Source organism: Callospermophilus lateralis, chromosome X, assembly GCF_048772815.1.
Source record: "Callospermophilus lateralis isolate mCalLat2 chromosome X, mCalLat2.hap1, whole genome shotgun sequence".
NCBI lineage: Eukaryota > Metazoa > Chordata > Mammalia > Rodentia > Sciuridae > Callospermophilus > Callospermophilus lateralis.
Window position 1 is genome coordinate 126,794,848 of NC_135325.1, and position 20,888 is coordinate 126,815,735.

Below are 20,888 nucleotides of genomic sequence, written 5' to 3' on the forward strand. Positions count from 1 at the left end.
TTGAACTTACAGTCCTCCTGCCTCAGCCTCCAGAGTCACTGGGATTACAGGTTTGTGCCACCATGCCTGGCTTTCTTCACCGCTTCTGTGTAACAAGCTTATTTGATATCTTTAGAGTTTAGGACATACCCTCCCAGGCTTTAGTTTGACCCAAAGCTCATTCTCAGGTCTCCTCAACTCAATTGTTAGAGTCCGGTGTGCTGTATACCAACGATGAACGACATCATAAGGCACAGTATTGATGACAGCTCGGTCATAGTTGTTGTACCTAACATGGAATTGTGAGAAAGAAAGATCTCAAACACACAATAAAGACATCTGTTGTTTATTGAACTACTTTGTATAATGGTTTTCTCTGCATTCACTACTTGTTCTGCAGATGAGCTGACAATATTCAACATTCTCTTAGGTGCACAGGATTGGAGAGAGGAGCTCTTCTGCCTGCTGATCATATTTTGTTTCTCTCTGGAGAACCTGGGGATAGGGGATAGAAGTTAAGTTCCGGTTGGTTTTTCCCCATCTTAGGATATGATGTTTTATCTAAAGCATATTTCATAGAGTACGTCCTTATTGGTCAAAGCTCATGGAAGCATTGGGGAAAGATTTCAGCTTGCCCCTCATCAAGCTGAGATAGGCATGGTAGGCTGTATTAACAAAGGTTTCTTTTCAGTGACTTTTAACTTCTCATGTATCTCCCTTTGTGAGAGAGATGCCAGCTGTAGTAGCTACTGGACAGTTCACCCAAAGATCTTAATTAATTCATTAAATACTAACATTTATATGAGCATGTACTACAAGCTAGAAAGTGTGTTAGGCACTAAACACACAATGATGAACATGGCAGACCTGATCCCCTTATGTTCTCTCGAGGAAGATAAACGATAAACTAGAAATAAATAAATATCTAAATAATTTCAGCTAGTTGCAGACGGTAGGAAGAAAAATTGGTGTTATATGTTTAAGCATGCCTGGGAAATCTATTTCAGATGGAGTGCTGAGTGAAGGATTTTTTGAAGAAGTGACATTGGAGCTGGTACCTGTATGATGAGAGACCAGCAATTCAACCAGCTGAGGGAAGAACATTCCAGGCAGAGGGAATAGCAAGTACAAAGCCTTGGGGTAGAAAGGCATTTTATTGTGTTTGCAGATCAGCAAGAAGGTCACATGGCTGGTGGTGAGTAAGCAAGGGGAATAACAGTGGAGGAAGTGATACAAAGGAAATCGCCAGGGGTCAGATGATGTGTAACCATGCAGGCCACAGTAAGGACTTTGGATTTTTTGTGAGCACCATGGGAAGCCAATGGAAAACCCTAGCTGAGATAATGGATTTCTGTTTTGGCTAAGGCAGATTAACTTTTTATTGAAGTATAACACACACACACACACACACACACACACACACACACACACACAAAGCAGACAAATAATGATGAATTTCACGATGGGATCATATCTGTATCGCTACCATCCACATAAATAAGTAATTAACTAGAAGCCCATAACCTTTCCTCATGGCCCTCTCCAGTCACACTCTTTCTCCTACCCAAGGGTAACTACTATCCCAACTTCTGTTGCCAAAGATAAGTATTTGCTGTTTATGAAAAATAAAACTTTATATAAATGGAATCATCATATCTACTACACACACATTGACATCTATATGTTTCTACATGCATCTTCATACATTTCTATATATTTAGTCTTTTGTGTCTTTTGTTTCTTTCATTTAATATTAAAGGACAGCATTGTTCAGCAGTCGTTTATTCATCCTTGGTGCTGTATAGCATTTGATTTTGTGAGCACAGCACAATTTATTTATCCATTGTACTGTTGGTGAATATTTGAGTAATTTCCAGTTTGGAAGCACTACAAATACTACTGCTTTGAACATTCTATTCCATTGTCTTTTGGTGAACATCTATATTCACTTCTGTTTGATATAATCTTAAGAATGGAATTTCTGGGTCATAAGTATGGGTATGCTCAGCTTTAGCAGACGCTGCCAAAGATGTTCTTTGCAAATAGAAATAAACATCCAGTGGTTCTCTTCTTGGGTATCAGACAGTGTTTATTGGTTTTAGTACATAGCACGATCAAAGCCAGTATTCTTAGTTTTCTCATATGTAAAATGAGCATAGTAACACCTGCTTAGTGGATCCCATAGTGATACTATGAAAATCAAATGAAAGAATGTAACAGTGCTTCCTCTCAGGCTTGGAGGAGCTATGCCCAGAGGGAGAATAGGGTGTGGAAGCATAGTCTCCACCAGAGTCTTGACCCCCCATTGTTACTTCCAGAAACTTCCAGTGCTGTGCTAGGTACTTCCACAAATATTTTATTCACTCCTTTTGACATTTCAGAAGGGAAGGTGTCATTAACTTCCTTTTACATGTAAGGAAACTTGAAAGTTAAATTAAATGTGCCACAGGGCTCATAAGTAGCAGAGAGGTTTTAAAATCAGGTTTCCCTAATAGTTTGACTCATTGTTTGTACCCGAGAACAGAAATCCAATGTAATTTCTGTGTACATTTTTTCCTAAAGATAACTTTTTTAATGGATCACAACTGCAATCTCTTTGCTTCAAATGGAGATATATAGTTTATGAACATTTTCATATGTGATATCTTATTGACCCTCTATGTTATAATCCTGTGAGGCAAGTAGTACAGCTATTATTATCTTACTTTATAAGTAAGAAAAAATAATGACAAAGCCCTGTGGTTTGCCCAAGGCCACATGGAATCTAGTATTAAACTTTTTATATTAGATGGTGTTGTTTTCTAAGGCCACTAGCAGGAAGCATCCAGTAAAGTCTATTACAAACTAGCGAATAGCTGTGTAATGTTCTTTTGATTAAAATAAGACTATTCCTGGGCTTTTGCACAAAGTGATGTCATCATATTATTGTGTAACTTTTCTTTTTTTTTTTTTTTTCTTTTTCCTGCTTTGATGTGAGGCAATAGAGGCCTGGGAGTGAGGGAAAGAAAACAAAGGCAATAATTTATTTGATATGAAAAGCCATCCCTCTTATTAGTTGATATATTTTCCAAGTAAAGAGAGCTCAGTGATTGAGTAGAAGATGTATTTGATGGATTAGAACAAAAAGATGGCTATTTGAAGTGACCAACCAAATTGAAAAATTCTTAGTCTGAACAAGAAAAAGAAAAACATAGAGTGAGATTTACCAATATAAAGAATCTGGCATTACTAAAGAATCTATAGATGTGAAAATAATAAGAAAATATCATGAATGAATTTATGACTACTGTAAGACTGGAAAAGGTCGCACCACACGACACAGATCACCAAAGAGGTTTCCACTTTATTACAAAAGGCTGTGTGTTTATATAGGTCTAAGAGAGGTAGCAGGGGCTGAGGTAGATAACAGGTCGCCCGTTTATTGGCAAGCTCTTCCATATGTCAGTTCCGGAGCCCAAGAAGTTAATTCTCATTGGGGCTAAGGCTTCCCACCAGCAGGGTTAGAACATTGGCGCCAGCGGGAACGTTTCACGCCAGTGAAAGAAACAAAGAAGGGAAAGAGGGTCGTTAGACGCCATGTTGGGGTTTTTTCCTGGGGGGCTGCGCCGTTATATGTTTTTCCAACAACTACAAATTTGAAAACTCAGATAAAATGTACAAATTTCTGGAAAGAGCCACCAACTAAAGGTAAAACAAAAATCTTACTAGCTCTCTATAGATGAAGAAAGGTTGAATTTAATATCCAAAATTCTCCCCAGAAGTAAACTCCATTTTTAGAGAATTTCCCTGGTAAACTCTAACAAATATTTGAGAATTATGGTATAAACAAAAGATGATGGGCACTGTAATCAGATGGAGCACCCTTACAATTTAAGAATGTAGCATTATTGCACAAACTCTTTGGTAAACTGAATTTTGCCAGGTCAGGATGATATCAAAATGTGACAAAACTCATTATAAGAAAACTGGAGACCAATATCCCCTGGAATCTAGATGTGAAGTTATCACTATTAAACTCAAACCAGCTAAGTATATGTCAGTTACCAATTCATTGCCTCTCAGTTCCCAATGTACCTTTCTGTATGCTCTTGATATATAAGAATCCCCCTTCCTTTATAGTAAGCACAATGTTAAGCTTTCTCTGAAGAGAGTGCTGCAAGGATGCTGAAAGAGGAAGACCTTTTCCTGCTGTTTCTGGCCCTGGCTGGGATTCTGTACTGTGAGTGTGAAGACATCTGGTAGAGGCAACTTCAGCCTCTCAGTCAGAATTTGGTCCCTCTGCCACTTTATAGCTTCAGTGTGGTGATACCCTTTCCATAGGCCTCTTGACATGATAAACCAGAGCCCCCATCATATCCTGCATGCAGCTGCCTATTTACAACTGCTGCGTGTAACCTTACATGCTCAGACTCTCTGGGCAAGCCCCTTCTTGACCTGCACACTAGCCTCCTATATCCGCAGTGATACACACTGAGAAGACATTCTTTCTGCAAGTTCTCACTCCTCACACCCACCCCGTGCAACCCATGTGCTCTGAAGTCTCCCTGCTCTCATGGACACTCAGACTTCCATGACACACTCAGGCTATCAGTTGCTGATTGCCTGCCTCCCTCCCTCCGTTCCAGAGGGTGGTCTGTTGTTTGCTCAGAAACTCCAGGTCAGATTCAGCCTGGCCAAACAAGGAAATGGCTCTGCTACCAGGTGGCTGAAGCACACCACTCATTCTTGAAGGTCTGAACCCCTTCCAAGTTTATCCAGGTTTATCCTTCCTTACCTATTTGGCCTTAGCCCTAGGGCACTATACTGATTTTCCTTTTGTGCTCACTATTTCTATTTTACACACTCACTATTTTGCCACAGTTCCCAATTCTTTTTTTTTTTTAATATTTATTTTTTTTAGTTTTAGGTGGACACAATATCTTTATTTATTTATTTTTTTAATGTGGTGCTAAGAATTGAACCCAGTGCCTCACACATGCTAGGCGAGTGCGCTACCACTTGAGCCACATCCCCAGCCCCCTCACCCCCATTTTTTAAAGAGAGAGGAGAGGAGAGGAGAGAAGAGAGGAGAGGAGAGGAGAGACAGGGCTGGGATTGTGGCTCAGTGGTAGAGCGCTCGCCTAGCACGGGCAGGACCCGGGTTCGATCCTCAGCACCACATTAAAAATAAAGGTAATGTGTTGTGTCCATCTACACCTAAAAAAAATTTTTAAAAAAAGAGAAGAGAGAATTTTTTTAATATTTATTTTTCAGTTTTCAGTGGACACAACATCTTTATTTTATTTTTATGTGGTGCTGAGGATCGAACCCAGCGCCCCGCGTATGCCAGGTGAGCGCATTACCGCTTGAGCCACATCCCCAGCCCCCTTTTAAAAAAATATTTATTTTTTAGTTGTAGCTTGATATAATGTGTGTATTTATTTATTTATTTATTTATTTATATGTGGCCCTGAGAATCGAACCCAGGGCCTCGCAAGTGCTAGGCGAGCGCTCCACTGCTGAGCCACAACCCCAGCACCCCCAATTCTTTATATTAATATTCCCTGTTTAACTTACTGTGCAGTACGTATCTCCTAACTGGACTCACACCATCAATATACAATGTGTATGTGTGTGTGCGCGCGCACATGTTGTGTGCGTGTGCGCATGTTAATATATGCAAGTAGGGCTTATGCCAGGAGTGCAAGGTTGATAGCTGAGTAGGATGTCCAGTGATAATCTCCCTAAAGGAGCCACAAATTTAAACAGCTGTTTATGCACCAAACTACCTTCACAAGAGCTAAGGAAGCCAGGTGAGACACCATAAAACCACAGTGCTAGGTTTAGTTATAATAAGATGTGTCAAAGAAGGCAGGAAGGAAAGAGTTGCCTGCATCACTCCTACCCCAACTTCAAACAGTGCAACATGGGGAGAGAAGCCTCCCACTTGGAGGAGGGAGAGGGGCTTAAGTCCAGATCTTGGACTTGAAACCTACTACTGGTCCTGCCAAGGTGAAACCCAGTGCCTGGCAGAGCCCCATGATTCCTGTCCCAAGGCTAGCAGTCCCTATAAACTGAGCTGCTGGAATTGGGTTAGCCAAAGAGGCCAAGGGATTGTTTCCACTACCGCTCCTCCAGCCTTTAGGCAGCAGAAAAAGTACCAAGACTCCACCTCCTGGGGAACAGGACAGAGCAACTAGCACAAGACTTTGAACTCAGTGGCTGGTCCACAGCCATGAGACCCAGCACCAGGTAGAAAACAGAGGCCTCCTATACCCAGGCCAGAGCTCTCAGATGGAGCTCTAGACCGGAACCCTGGCATCTGCAGGACAAACTCGTTTCAGCCCACATCACTGTCAGCTGTGGCATGATAGTTGTTGTACCCCTTAAACAGTGCAGATCCCTGCATCTGAAAGACCCATGTTTTGGTTTGGAAGTGAGGTGTCTCCCAAAAGCTCAGGTGTGAGACAGTGCAAGAAGGTTCAGAGGAGAAATGGTTGGGTTGTGAGAACCTTAACCCAACCAGTGAATTCATCCCCTGATCGGGATTAACTGAGTGGTAACTGAAGTGGTAGGGTGAGGCTGGAGGAGGCGGGCATTGAGGCATAGCTATATATTTTGTATCTGGAGAGTGGGGTCTCTCTCTCCGCTTCCTGATCACCATGTGAGCTGCTTCCCTCTCCCACACTCTTCTGCCATGATGTCCTACCTCACCTTGAGCCCCAAGGATTGGAGCCGGACTTCTGTCCACTAAGACCTCTGAAACTGTGAGCCCCCAAATAAACTTTTCCTCTTCTACGGTTGTTCTTGTTGGGCCCTTTAGTCACAGCAGTGAAAAAGCTGACTAAAATAACCCAACTGTGGTCCAGCTTAGGATCAGCTTGGACATCCAAGGGACTGCCCCACCAACACTACCCCAACCTCGGGCAGCAGAGTGAGAAGCGAAACCACTCCCTCTGAAAGACAGGGCAGGAAAGCGAGCACAGGACCGTGTCTTGGAACTCAGTGCCAGGCTTGTGAAACCTACACTGAGAAGATCCTAAGAGCATCCACCCCCAGGCCACTGCCTGAAAACAGAGCCTCTGGACCCACCGTAATGCCAGCATAGACTCAGCCCCTACTAATCAGACCTCTATTTTGGCCAACATCACCTGTGATCTGTTGCAGTGGTCTTGGGCCATGAGTATGCCACAGCAGTAGAAAGCGCATAGCAGAGTGAGTCTTGCTCCTACCCCAATGTTGGGTTGGTCTTAGCAGGTTGTGGGCTCCAGATGTTATCCAGCATTGTAGCGTTGGTGAGCATGGAACTGTCCACCCTTTCCTCCCTCAACCCCAGGAAGCACAACATGGAGAGAGTAATTGTCTGCTGGGGGAAAGAAAAGGGAGGTAGGTGCCAAGTTTTGGCATAGGAGCCTGGGGTTATTGACTTCACAGTGAGGCCCAAATCCTGGCAGAATCACATGGTACTTTAACAAAGTACAGTGAATGTGAATGAGGCATGTGAGCCTAACCTGGACACAGGTGGATGCTAGCAAGTTCAGACTATTCTTCTCAGACACTCTGCAAGTTCATGACAGACAACAAACCAACTGTGGATTTGGGACAAACCTGGACATGGGGCACCCTGTACTGCTGAAACATTGATATCATATCAAGCATCTTTTCTGATTACAGGGCAACAAAATTAGAAACCGATAACAAGGAAGACTTTGGAAACTATACAAACACAGAAGTTAAACGACTCACTCCTGAACAACCAATGGGTCAAGGAAGGAATTAAGAAGGAAATTTTAAAATTTCTTAAAAGAAATAAAAATGGAAACAATGTAAAAAATAAGTGGATAAAATAAAGGTATTGTGTCCATCTACAATTAAATTTTTTTTTAAGAAAAGCAGAAAAGACCTCATACAAATGACCTATCACACACCTCAAAGAACTAGAAAAACAAGACAAACCCAAAATTAGTAAAAGGATAGAAATAATAAAGATCAGAGCAGGAATAAATGAAATAGAGGTAAAATTACAAAAGATCAACAAAATGAAGAGCTGATTCTCTGACAAAGTAAACAAAATTGACAAACTCTCAGCTGGACTAACTAGGGAAAAAGAAGACTCAAATAAAGTTAGAGATGAAACAGGAGAAATTAGAACTGACACCACAGAAATACAAAGGATTTATATTAGCAAGTATTATGAACAATTATATGCCAGAAATTTGATAATCTGGAACCAGTTGGTAAATTCCTGGACACACACCTTACCAAGATTTGATCATGAATAAATAAAAAACCTGAAGAGATCAATAATGAGACTGAATCAATAATTTTTAAAAAATCATGTATCAAAGAAAAGCCCAGGCAGCAAGGGAAACGATCAACAGAGTAAAGAGACAACCTACAGAATGGAGAAAAAAATATTTGCAAACTATATAACCTGACAAAGGGTTAATACCCATAATATATAAGGAACTCAACTCATTAGCAAAACAGCAAGTAATGGATTAAAGAATGGGTAATAGACCTGCATGGACATTCCTCAAAGGAAGATACACAAATGGCCAACAGGTATAGGAAAGGCTTAATACCACTAATCATCAGGGAAATGAAAATCAAAACCACAGTGAGATACCATCTTGCTCCAGTTAGAATGGCTATTAGCAAAAAGACAAAAGGGGACAAGTGCTGGTGAGGACATGCAGAGAAAGGGTCTCCTGGGCTGGAGTTGTAACTCAATGGTAGAGCGCTTGTCTAGCATGTGCAAGGCCTTGGGTTCAATCCTCAGCACCACAGGAAAAAAAAAGGAACCTCTATATTACTGTTGGCTGGTATAAATTATTTACAGCAATTATGTAGAACAATATGGAGATTCCTCTAAAAGTTAAAAACAAATCTACCCTATGATCCAGCTATCCCACTTCTGGTTATATTTCCAAAGGAGATGATATCAGCATACCAAAGAGATACCTGTATGCTCTTGTCTATTGTTGAATTGTTCACAGTAGCTTAGATACGGAGTCAAGCTGGATACCAATGAATGGACGAATGGATAAAGAAAACATGGTACATATCCACAATGGAATGCTATTGAGACACACACATACAAACACACACACAAATGAAATTCTATCACTTGCCACAACATGGATGGAACTGCTGGAGAACATTACGTGAAACAAGCCAGCACAGAAAGACAAATACCACATGATCTCACTTATACATGGAATCTAAAAAATGTTTTAACTCATAAAAGTAGGTAGGAGATGGCAATAGAAGCTTAGGGGCAGGGTTTGGAGAGACGTTGATCAAAGAATGCAAAATCTGAGTTAGACTGGAAGACGCTGCGGAGTTCTATTGTGTAACATGGAAAGTGTAGTTAATACCAATGTATTATATATTTGAAAATTGCTATGAGTGTAGATTTTACATATTCTCACCACAGGAAAATGATAACTATGGGAGGTAATGCATCTGTTAGTGAGCTCAGTTTAGCCATTGTACAATGTAAACACATTTCAAAACAACACGTTGTACATGACCAATATTTACAATTTCTATTTGTCAGTTTAAAAATAAAGAATTGGAAAAAAAAGATGCTTGAGTGACCAATAAGTACATGAAAAGATGTTCAACGTCATTAGTCACCAAGAGAAATTCAAATCAACACGCCAAGAAGGTACTCCTCATAAGGGCTGAAATTGAAAGACTGAGAACATCAAGTATTGGCAAGGACATGGAGCAGATACAATTCTCATACATTGTTGGGGACAGTGGTAAAATGGTAAAACTGCTTTGGTAAAACTTGTTGTAATTGCTTATGAAATTAAACACTCATAGGTTCTGTAACTCACCAGTTCCACTCCCAGGTAATTATCTTGAGTGAACTGAAAATATGTATTCACAAAATCAGTTTTACATGATGTTTGTTTATAGCAGTTTTTATTCATAATGTCACCAGACTGGAAACAGATCAAATGTTTATTCACAAATATTCGATTTACTTTAGAATAGGCAATACTAATATATGATAGTGAAATGGTTAAACTGTGGTTTCCTTATGTATATGTGCAGGGTTTGACTGAGAAGGAGTGTGTAGGTACTTCCTGTAGTGATATATTATTTGAAGTTTTTTTGTGGGGGGCATGGGGGATTGAACTCAGGGGCACGTGACTACTGAGCCACATCCCCAGCCCTGTTTTGTATTTTATTTAGAGAAAGGGTCTCACAGAGTTGATTAGCTGTGGCTGGGTTTGAAGTCAATGTCCTTGTGCTTCAGCCTCCCTAGCCCCTGGGATTATAGGTGTGTACCTCTGTGCCCAGCTGATAAATTATTTTATGTATTGATAGTTTGGGTCACATAGGTTTATGTATCTGTCTGTCAATTAATTAAGTATATACTTAACATTTTAACCATCACTGCATAGAGATTTTAAGTCAAAATTATATACAAATATTGAACTCTAATTGATATAAACGTTAAAGTATTTTGGGCGTATATTTACTCATGTGCAACATATTTTAAGATGTATTAATGTGATTAACACTGATGAATAGAGGAATGGCTAAATGGAGAGACAGTTGTTAAAATTAGCAGAGTAATATCTTGATTGTGGGATCTAGGTGGTAGGTATATGGTTTTTCACTGTTACATGTTTTTAATCTTTCTGTAAGTTTGAAAATATTAATAATGTTGTAAAAACTATTGAGAAGCTACTCACTGTTTTACTCAGTGTGTACACAAGAAATGATTGAGGGAGAATTTCCTAGAGGTATTTAAGATAAAAAATGAATTAGTATGAATATAGCTCCTTCTGTAATACAGGGCAAAAGGTAGGGGAAACAACATTTAAAAAAAATTTTTTCTGGTGTTATTATTGCAATCAGGAATTGATGAGTATAGGATAAGCATGCCATTGAAACGACATACTTTATATATAACCAGAGATATGAAAATATGTGCTGTATATGTGTAATAAGAAAAAAAGACATTTGTTATTTAATTATTTGATTTGAATTAAGTTATTTGAATAAATAAAACATTTCACATAAGTTTTTCTGATCACCAAGTCTGTACTCTTTGTCATGTGTATCAAGTTTTGTAGTTATCTCCACACTGCCTCTGTAGTCTAAGAATTTTTTTCACCACTAGAGATTAAACCCAAGGCTTTGCACATAGTAGGAAAACATTCTAACACTGAATTTGTCCCCAGACCTTGCCTTTGCACTCTATACATTCTTTCTTATTGTATATACAATATATTTGCTTACTTATTAGTTATCTGCTATAAGAATTAGAAGTTTATGAGGGCCACAGTTTTTGTGTGTTTTGATCACAGTTGCATGTCTGGGGTTAAGAATTGTGCCTGTGTCTTCGCAGATGCTCAAGAAATATTTGTCGAGTAAAGTGAATTAATGCACAATAGAAGTTAGCTTGTAATACGTAAGATAAGAAGAGCAATTCAAATGTATAACAGAATAAGAAAAACCTTTGTTATAAGATGGAAAATAATTGGCTACAGAAACCTATACACAGGGAAGAATACATGTGTAAAACCTGACTTGTATGGCGTGATGTTAAAAGAGTAAAAAAGCATCAGATGATGTAGAACATTGTAAGTCATGAGGATGACCCTGGTATTTCTCTGAAAGACACTGAGGAGAAATAGCAGAACTTAACACAGGAACAACAAGATAAGTGTTATATTTTGGAAAAATTATTTTAGTTATAGATCAAATAATTAATAGAAGGCAGTTCATGTGGAAGCAAGGGTACCAGTCAAGACTTTAGCAGTGGTATAGAAGAGTGATAACAGTGGTCCCACAAGAAAAGATGGCATTGTGGATACAAAACTGGATGGTTTGAGAAAAAATTAGGAGGCAGAGTTGATGATGGTTGTATACTGTGAAGGAGAAGGAAAAGCTAAAGGTGACTTTTGTCTTCTGGTTTATGCAGCTTGGTGGATGGTGGTGCCATTTAATGAAATGTGTGAAATAAGTGGAGGGGAAGGATTAAAATGAATGGAGATGATGAGTTCAGTTTTGAATATGACATATTTATGATTCTACAAGATACCTAAGTGGTGATATCCAGAAGACAATTGGATACTTTGGTTAAGATCTTTCATAAATTTGGGCTAGAGACAAAAATGTTGTCATTGTGGCTTTGGGTACCCTATCTGCATGGTTACTGAGGTCAATGAGTGGGATAGAATACATTGCACAAGCTTTGTGGGGCAGGAGAATTCAGAATGTCTGGCCAAAGCCAGGCATGGTAGCATAGTCCCATCTGAAGCAGTAGGCTGAAGAAGGAGGATCATTTAAGTCTAGGAGTTCAAGATCTGTCTTTAAAGAAAAAAAGAAAAGCAACATCCAATATTAAGCAGCAAAATGTTCTCCATGGATCCTCACAGTGAGAAGACTGGAAACCACCACACTAAATTGCTCTCTTGCCTTAGAGTGGCAGAAAGAGTACTAGGAATTGAACCCAGGACACTCTACCACTGAACTACATCACCAGTCCTTAATTTTTTTTTTTTTTTAATTTGGGACACTGAGGGGATCCAACATGGCGGCGGGCGGAGAGGCAGTGCTTTCAATACCCCCTCAGTGATGGGGTCAGAAAGATGCATAGATACACGTAGATTCTACCAACGGAGAATCTCCTAGCAAAATTCCACTGGAGAGAGACCGGCTGGGAGCTACTAGGATTTTTTTGAAGTGACAGTTTGCCCCAGACGAGCGAATCTCCGCCATGAGCCACAGAGGTTCAGATCCGCCAGCCGCTGTCCGCGCACCGCGGCGCGGCTGCCTGCCCGCCCGCCCGCAGCCAACGTGACTGGGTCCCGCTAGCCTCCAAGGGGCAGCTTGGCAGGAAGAGGCCTTTAGCCAAGCCTTCATGAAATAGCGAGCCGGGAGCTGAGGCCAACCGGGGTCGGACCAGTCCTACCCCTCCCTTCGGACACTCCGGCAAGGAGCCTGGGGCCCGCCATAGCAGAGAGGTAACGTCACCAGAGTTTGGCTGTCGGAGTTCCTTCCCAGCAGAATCCACTTTAGCAGGTGTATGACTCCCACCCCATCCAGATACAGGCAGCCAGGAAACCTCAGGGATCTCTCAGGGGGCGTGTCTGTAGGGAAGCAGAGGGGATTCCCGACCCCCAAATCCCCGTATCACCAGCGGCAACTCCCAAAGTCTTAGCCGCCAGTTTACCACAGCACTGGGGCTTAAATGGGATGTGCGGTGGGGCTGCAAGTGTAACTAGACCTCTGGGGAACTGCTTCTGGTGAACAGGACCTGGCTGGCTGGCTGACAGGAGGAAGGTGGGGAAGGGATGGAGAAGTGAAACGGCTCTGGACTGACAAGACTGAGAGACTTCCAGGAGCTGCCTTACAGGGATTGCTATCGGCATGTAGAGGGCAGAAGCTCGGCTCGGAGGGCACAACTCGGCCTACTGGAAGAGAAGAAAATGGATCTCTAAGACTTCAATTTTTTTTTCTTCCTCTCTCTCTGTTCCTTTCTCCCCTTTTACTTCTCTCTTTCTTTCCTGTTTCAAGTTTTATTGTTCTTTTCATTCTCCTCTAATCTATCTATCTCTCTCTCCTTCTTTCTTTTTAAGAACACCTTCCTTCCCCTATCCCCCCCCCCCCCAACTTTCATCCCAAGCAGTTACACAGCAGTCAAACAGAGCTGGGAAGTAACGTGAACAACATGAAAAAAAAAAAGGGAAAAAAGGATTACAAACAATGCAGGACAACTTGAATCTACAGGAGGACCTAGAAGCATCAGAAACATGGATAGGGAAAGAACTCAAGGCATACCTAACTCAGATGGAACGGAATATTAGAGAAGACATGAGACAGCAAGTCCAAGCAATGAAAATATATTTTGAAAACGAATTAAACAAGCAAATTCAAACGGCAAAGAACGAGCTTTACCAGGAGATAGAGATCTTAAAAAAAAAACAAACAGTAATCCTAGAAATGCAGGAAACCATAAACCAGATTAAAAACTCTAACGAGACTATTACAAATAGACTAGATCAAGTAGAAGTCAGAACATCAGATAATGAAGACAAAGTTTGTCAGCTTGAAAAGAATATAGTCAACACAGAAAAGATGCTTAAATCTCATGAGCAATCTATCCAAGAGATATGGGATCTCATAAAAAAACCAAATTTGAGAGTCATTGGGATAGAAGAAGGCTTAGAGGTTCAAACCAAAGGAATGGACAACCTATTAAATGAAATAATCCTAGAAAACTTCCCAGAGATGAAAGATGAAATGGATTGCCAAATCCTGGAAGCCTACAGGACCCCAAACATCAAAAACCATAATAGACCAACTCCAAGACATATAATTATGAAGATAGCTAACATACAGAACAAGGAGAGAATATTAAAAGCTACGAGGGAAAGGAGGCAGATTACATTCAGGGGTAAACCTATTAGGTTAACGACTGATTTTTCATCACAGACATTGAAAGTGAGAAGATCCTGGAACAACGTATTTCAAATGCTGAAAAACAATGGATTCCAACCAAGAATACTGTATCCAGCAAAATTAAGCTTCAGATTTGACAATGAAATTAAAATATTTCACGATAAACGAAAGCTAACAGAATTCGCAGCCAGAAAACCAGCACTGCAAAGCATTTTGAGCAACATAGTACAAGAAGAGGAACTGAAAAATAGCGCCCAAAACTAACAGTGGGAGGTATCTCAGTAAAGGGGGAGAAAAATAACCAAAAAGTAAAAACTAGCCAAACTAAAATAAATAAATAAATAAACATGACTGGAAGTACAAATCATATTTCAATAGTAACCTTAAATGTTAATGGCCTAAACTCACCAAACAAGAGACACAGGCTAGTAACCTGGATCAAAAAAACAAATCCAACAATATGCTGCCTTCAGGAGACTCATATGATAGGAAAAGACATACACAGACTGAAGGTGAAAGGTTGGGAAAAATCATACCACTCACATGGTCCTCGGAAGCAAGCAGGGGTGGCCATCCTCATATCGAATAAAATCAACTTCAAACCTAAGTTAATCAAAAGGGATAAAGAAGGACACTATATACTGTTAAAAGGAACCATCCACCATCAAGACATAACAATTATCAATATGTATGCATCAAACAATGGAGCTGCGACGTTCATAAAACAAACTCTCCTCACGTTCAAGAGTCAAATGGACCACAACACAATAATTATGGGTGACTTCAACACACTGCTCTCTCCATTAGACAGAACCTTTAGACAAAAGCTGAATAAAGAAACTATAGAACTCAATAACACAATCAATAACCTAGACTTAACCGACATATATAGAATATATCAACCATCATCAAGTGGATACTCGTTCTTCTCAGCAGCACATGGATCCTTCTCAAAGATAGGATATAATATGCCATAGGGCAACTCTTAGTAAATATAAAGGTGTGGAGATAATACCATGCACCATATCTGACCATAATGGAATGAAACTGGAAATAAATGATAAAAGAAGGAAGGAAAAATCCTATATCACCTGGAAAATGAACAATATGTTACTGAATGGTCAATGGGTTACAGAAGACATAAAGGAGGAAATAAAAAAATTCTTAGAGATAAACGACAATACAGACACAACATACCGGAATCTATGGGAAACAATGAAAGCAGTTTTAAGAGGGAAATTCATTTCCTGGAGTTCATTCCTCAAAAAAAGAAAAAAACAACAAATAAATGAACTCACAACACATCTTAAAACCCTAGAAAAGGAAGAGCAAAACAACAGCAAATGTAGTAGAAAACAAGAAATAATTAAAATCAGAGCGGAAATCAACGAAATTGAAACAACAAAAAAAAAAAATTGAAAAAACTAAAAGTTGGTTCTTCGAAAAAATAAATAAGATCGACAGACCCTTAGCCATGCTAACGAAGAGAAGAAGAGAGAGAACTCAAATTACTAACATACGGGATGAAAAAGGCAATATCACAACAGATGCTACAGAAATACAGAAGATAATTAGAAATTATTTCGAAACCCTATATTCCAATAAAATAGAAGATAGTGAAGATATCGATAAATTTCTTAAGTCATATGATTTGCCCAGACTGAGTCAGGAAGACACACACAATTTAAACAGACCAATAACAAAGGAAGAAATAGAAGAGGCCATCAAAAGACTACCAACCAAGAAAAGCCCTGGACTTGATAGGTATACAGCGGAGTTTTACAAAACCTTCAAAGAAGAATTAATACCAATACTTTTCAAGCTATTTCAAGAAATCGAAAAGGAAGGAGCTCTTCCAAATTCATTCTATGAGGCCAGCATCACTCTGATCCCGAAACCAGACAAAGACACTTCAAAGAAAGAAAACTACAGACCAATATCTCTAATGAACTTAGATGCAAAAATTCTCAATAAAATCCTGGCGAATCGAATACAAAAGCATATCAAAAAAATTGTGCACCATGATCAAGTAGGATTCATCCCTGAGATGCAAGGCTGGTTCAATATACGGAAATCAATAAATGTTATTCACCGCATCAACAGACTTAAAGATAAGAACCATATGATCATCTCGATAGATGCAGAAAAAGCATTCGACAAAGTACAGCATCACTTTATGTTCAAAACATTAGAAAAACTAGGGAAAACAGGAACTTACCTCGACAATGTAAAAGCTATCTATGCTAAGCCTCAGGCTAGCATCATTCTGAATGGAGAAAAACTGAAGGCATTCCCTCTAAAATCTGGAACTAGACAGGGATGCCCTCTCTCACCACTTGTATTCAATTTAGTTTTTGAAATACTAGCCAAAGCAATTAGACAGACAAAAGAAATTAAAGGCATAAAAATAGGAAAAGAAGAACTTAAATTATCACTATTTGCAGATGACATGATTCTATACCTAGAAGACCCAAAAGGGTCTACAAAGAAATTGCTAGAGTTAATAAATGAATTCAGCAAAGTGGCAGGATATAAAATCAACACGCATAAATCAAAGGCATTCCTGTATATCAGTGACAAAACTTCTGAAATGGAAATGAGGAAAACCACTCCATTCACAATATCCTCAAAAAAAAAAAATACTTGGGAATCAACCTAACAAAAGAGGTGAAAGATTTATACAATGAAAACTACAGAACCCTAAAGAGAGAGATAGAAGAAGATCTTAGAAGATGGAAAAATGTACCCTGTTCATGGATAGGCAGAACTAACATCATCAAAATGGCGATATTACCAAAAGCTCTCTATAGGTTTAATGCAATGCCAATCAAAATCCCAATGGCATTTCTTGTAGAAATTGATAAAGCAATCATGAAATTCATATGGAAAAATAAAAGACCCAGAATAGCAAAAGCAATTCTAAGCAGGAAGTGTGAATCAGGAGGTATAGCGATACCAGATTTCAAACTGTACTACAAAGCAATAGTAACAAAAACAGCATGGTACTGTACCAAAACAGGCGGGTGGACCAATGGTACAGAATAGAGGACACAGAAACCAATCCACAAAATTACAACTATCTTATATTTGATAAAGGGGCTAAAAACATGCAATGGAGGAAGGATAGCATCTTCAACAAATGGTGTTGGGAAAACTGGAAATCCATATGCAACAAAATGAAACTGAATCCCTTTCTCTCACCATGCACAAAAGTTAACTCAACATGGATCAAGGAGCTTGATATCAAATCAGAGACTCTGCGTCTGATAGAAGAAAAAGTTGGCTCCGATCTACATATTGTGGGGTCGGGATCCAAATTCCTTAATAGGACACCCATAGCACAAGAGTTAAAAACAAGAATCAACAAATGGGACTTACTCAAACTAAAAAGATTTTTTCTCAGCAAGAGAAACAATAAGAGAGGTAAATAGGGAGCCTACATCATGGGAACAAATTTTTACTCCTCACACTTCAGATAGAGCCCTAATATCCAGAATATACAAAGAACTCAAAAAATTAAACAATAAGATAACAAATAACCCAATCAACAAATGGGTCAAAGACCTGAACAGACACTTCTCAGAGGAGGACATACAATCAATCAACAAGTACATGAAAAAATGCTCACCATCTCTAGCAGTCAGAGAAATGCAAATCAAAACCACCCTAAGATACCATCTCACTCCAGTAAGATTGGCAGCCATTAGGAAGTCAAACAACAACAAGTGCTGGCAAGGATGTGGGGAAAAGGGTTCACTTGTACATTGCTGGTGGGACTGCAAATTGGTGCGGCCAATATGGAAAGTAGTATGGAGATTCCTGGGAAAGCTGGGAATGGAACCACCATTTGATCCAGATATTCCCCTTCTTGGACAATTCCCTAAAGACCTTAAAAGAGCGTACTATATGGATACTGCCACATCAATGATCATAGCAGCACAATTCACAATAGCTAGACTGTAGAACCAACCTAGATGCCCTTCAATAGATGAATGGATAAAAAAAAACGTGGCATTTATACACAATGGAGTATTACGCAGCACTAAAAATGACAAAATCATGGAATTTGCAGGGAAATGGATGGCATTAGAGCAGATTATGCCAAGTGAAGCTAGCCAATCCCTAAAAAACAAATACCAAATGTCTTCTTTGATATAATGAGAGCAACTAAGAACAGAGCAGGGAGGAAGAACAGGAGGAAAAGATTAACATTAAACAGAGTCATGAGGTGGGAGGGAAAGGGAGAGAAAAGGGAAATTGCATGGAAATGGAAGGAGACCCTCATTGTTATACAAAATTACATATAAGAGGTTGTGAGGGGAGTGGGAAAATAAACAAGGAGAGAAATGAATTACAGTAGATGGGGTAGAGAGAAAAGATGGGAGGGGAGGGGAGGGGGGATAGTAGAGGATAGGAAAGGTAGCAGAATACAACAGACACTAGTATGGCATTATGTAAAAATGTGGATGTGTAACCGATGTGATTCTGCAATCTGTATTTGGGGTAAAAATGGGAGTTCATAACCCACTTGAATCTAATGTATGAAAGATGATATGTCATGAGCTTTGTAATGTTTTGAACAACTAACAATAAAAAAATGAGTGAGATACTTTGTATTTCAATAGATATTTTCATTTTTAAAATTCAACCTTTAATACCTGCCCCTTCCCAAAATGCTGTTGGCCTTTTTATTATTACATGGGAATTATTTTTATTATTACATGGGAACAAGAATATAAATTGTTGTATAATGAAAAGCTATAGAAGAATGATATTAAAATATGGCAGACAGAAAGAACTTAGGAATTATCATTACATTGTAACATTGATATTTGGTAAATATATTACACTGGAGAATAGTTATTTGGTACTTACCTGATCAAATAAAGTTCTTTATTCCATGGGTAGATATTTAAGACAGGCCCAACTCCAATCATGTGGTTCTGACATTCTCCAACATTTTCAATATATTCATGCTTCAATGGCACTTTGCTGAGGAGTTCAAATTGCTCAGGTGCCTTTTGAAGTACCTGTTCTGCTGCATAGAATCCATCTACTAACAGTGTCCTCCCACCTGTTCCTTCATGCTTAAGACAGTGAAATACTTGAATGCTAAGGAGGGAAAAGAAAATTCTTCTATTCAGTGGGATAGAAGAGAACACATCAAAATTATAGAATATTATATAAGAAATGATAACTGAGCCCATTTGTGTCATTTTCTTTTCCTGAAGAAAGAAATCAGAATTCCTAGTTGTTTTTCCATCACATCCAGTTGTACTTTTTTGTAATATTAATCATTAATGAGTTGTGAAACAAAGTTGCTACAGATTTCTTTTAAATATATCTAACATATATTGAAGCCTCTATATATCTTGATATATTGAAAACAATACAAGCATGAGTAATACAGTATAATAAAGTTGTATATGATAAAAAACAAGACCCATCAAAAAGATTTATTTACTTTAGTGGAGTATTGTATAATGAAATGTTTGAAAGGAGTAAATGGATGAGTTAGTTTGCTTAGGCTTAAAAATGAGGAAGAATTATATGGAATAAGATTGAAGTAAAGAAAGCATTCCAGATATAGAGAAAGCATGAACAAAGATATTGATGTAATGTAACAAAGTATATTCATCAAAGACAGTAAGAAGCTCCTATTGGCAAACATAGAGAAACAGAATTATTTTAAGCTATGAAATTCTATGGTTATATCAATATTTTGAAAAGACTATTATGGGGCTGGGGTTGTGGCTGAGTGGTACAGTACTTGCCTTCCATGTGTTCAATCCTCAGCACCACATAGAAATAGATAAATAAAGTTATCATGTCAATTTATAACTAAAAATATTTTTTAAAAGACCATTATGATGATGGTATGAAAAATGGACTGGCAGGAAGCAGATGACAAAAACTTGGAAAACATTTGGAGGATGAAGGACAACCAAGAATCCAGAATGACTCCTGGCTTATCACTTGTGCAGCTTTCAAGGTCATAATGGTATTTACTAAGACAGAGAGTGCAAGCAGATGTACAATTGCATGATAATGAGGAGGTATGAAGGGTTGAAGAAGTTCAGTTGAACATTTAACAGGGAAAGGGAAAGTGACTATTACACTAAGTAGAATTTTCAAGTTAAGAGGGGAAATAAAATTAATAATAATTAAATAGGTAAAAAATAAGAAAAAGTAAACTGCAAAGCAAAATAAGAAAGATGGAGAGAATAAAATAAAGTGAAAATGAACAGAAGTAAAATTAAAATAAGAAAGATCAGTTCTTGCCATGTTGAACTTTCTGTGAAACATATAGGTCAGGAATATTTAGTATCCAGTTAAAGGCAAGAGTAGAGGTAAACAGAGGTAGACTGTGTAGTCTGTAGGTGACAAAGGCAAGAAGATGAAAGAAGTTATTTGGAGAGATCATTTCAAGTATGAAAAAAGGGACAAAGAGAAATCCTTGAAGAACAATAATATTTAGGGCATGAATACTGGAAAAT

General features: G+C 38.8%; 1 protein-coding gene across 1 annotated transcript in view; it reads right to left on the bottom strand.

Moving 5' to 3' along the window:
- Positions 1 to 20,888, bottom strand: part of Tmlhe (trimethyllysine hydroxylase, epsilon) — a 75,511-nt gene that overhangs the window by 1,677 nt on the left and 52,946 nt on the right. Inside the window, exons 6-7 of the mRNA XM_077106757.1 lie at positions 19,267 to 19,503; positions 130 to 268 (exon numbers count right to left, since the gene is read on the bottom strand). Coding sequence (XP_076962872.1) covers positions 130 to 268; positions 19,267 to 19,503 — 376 coding nt within the window. The remainder of the gene's footprint in view (positions 1 to 129; positions 269 to 19,266; positions 19,504 to 20,888) is intronic.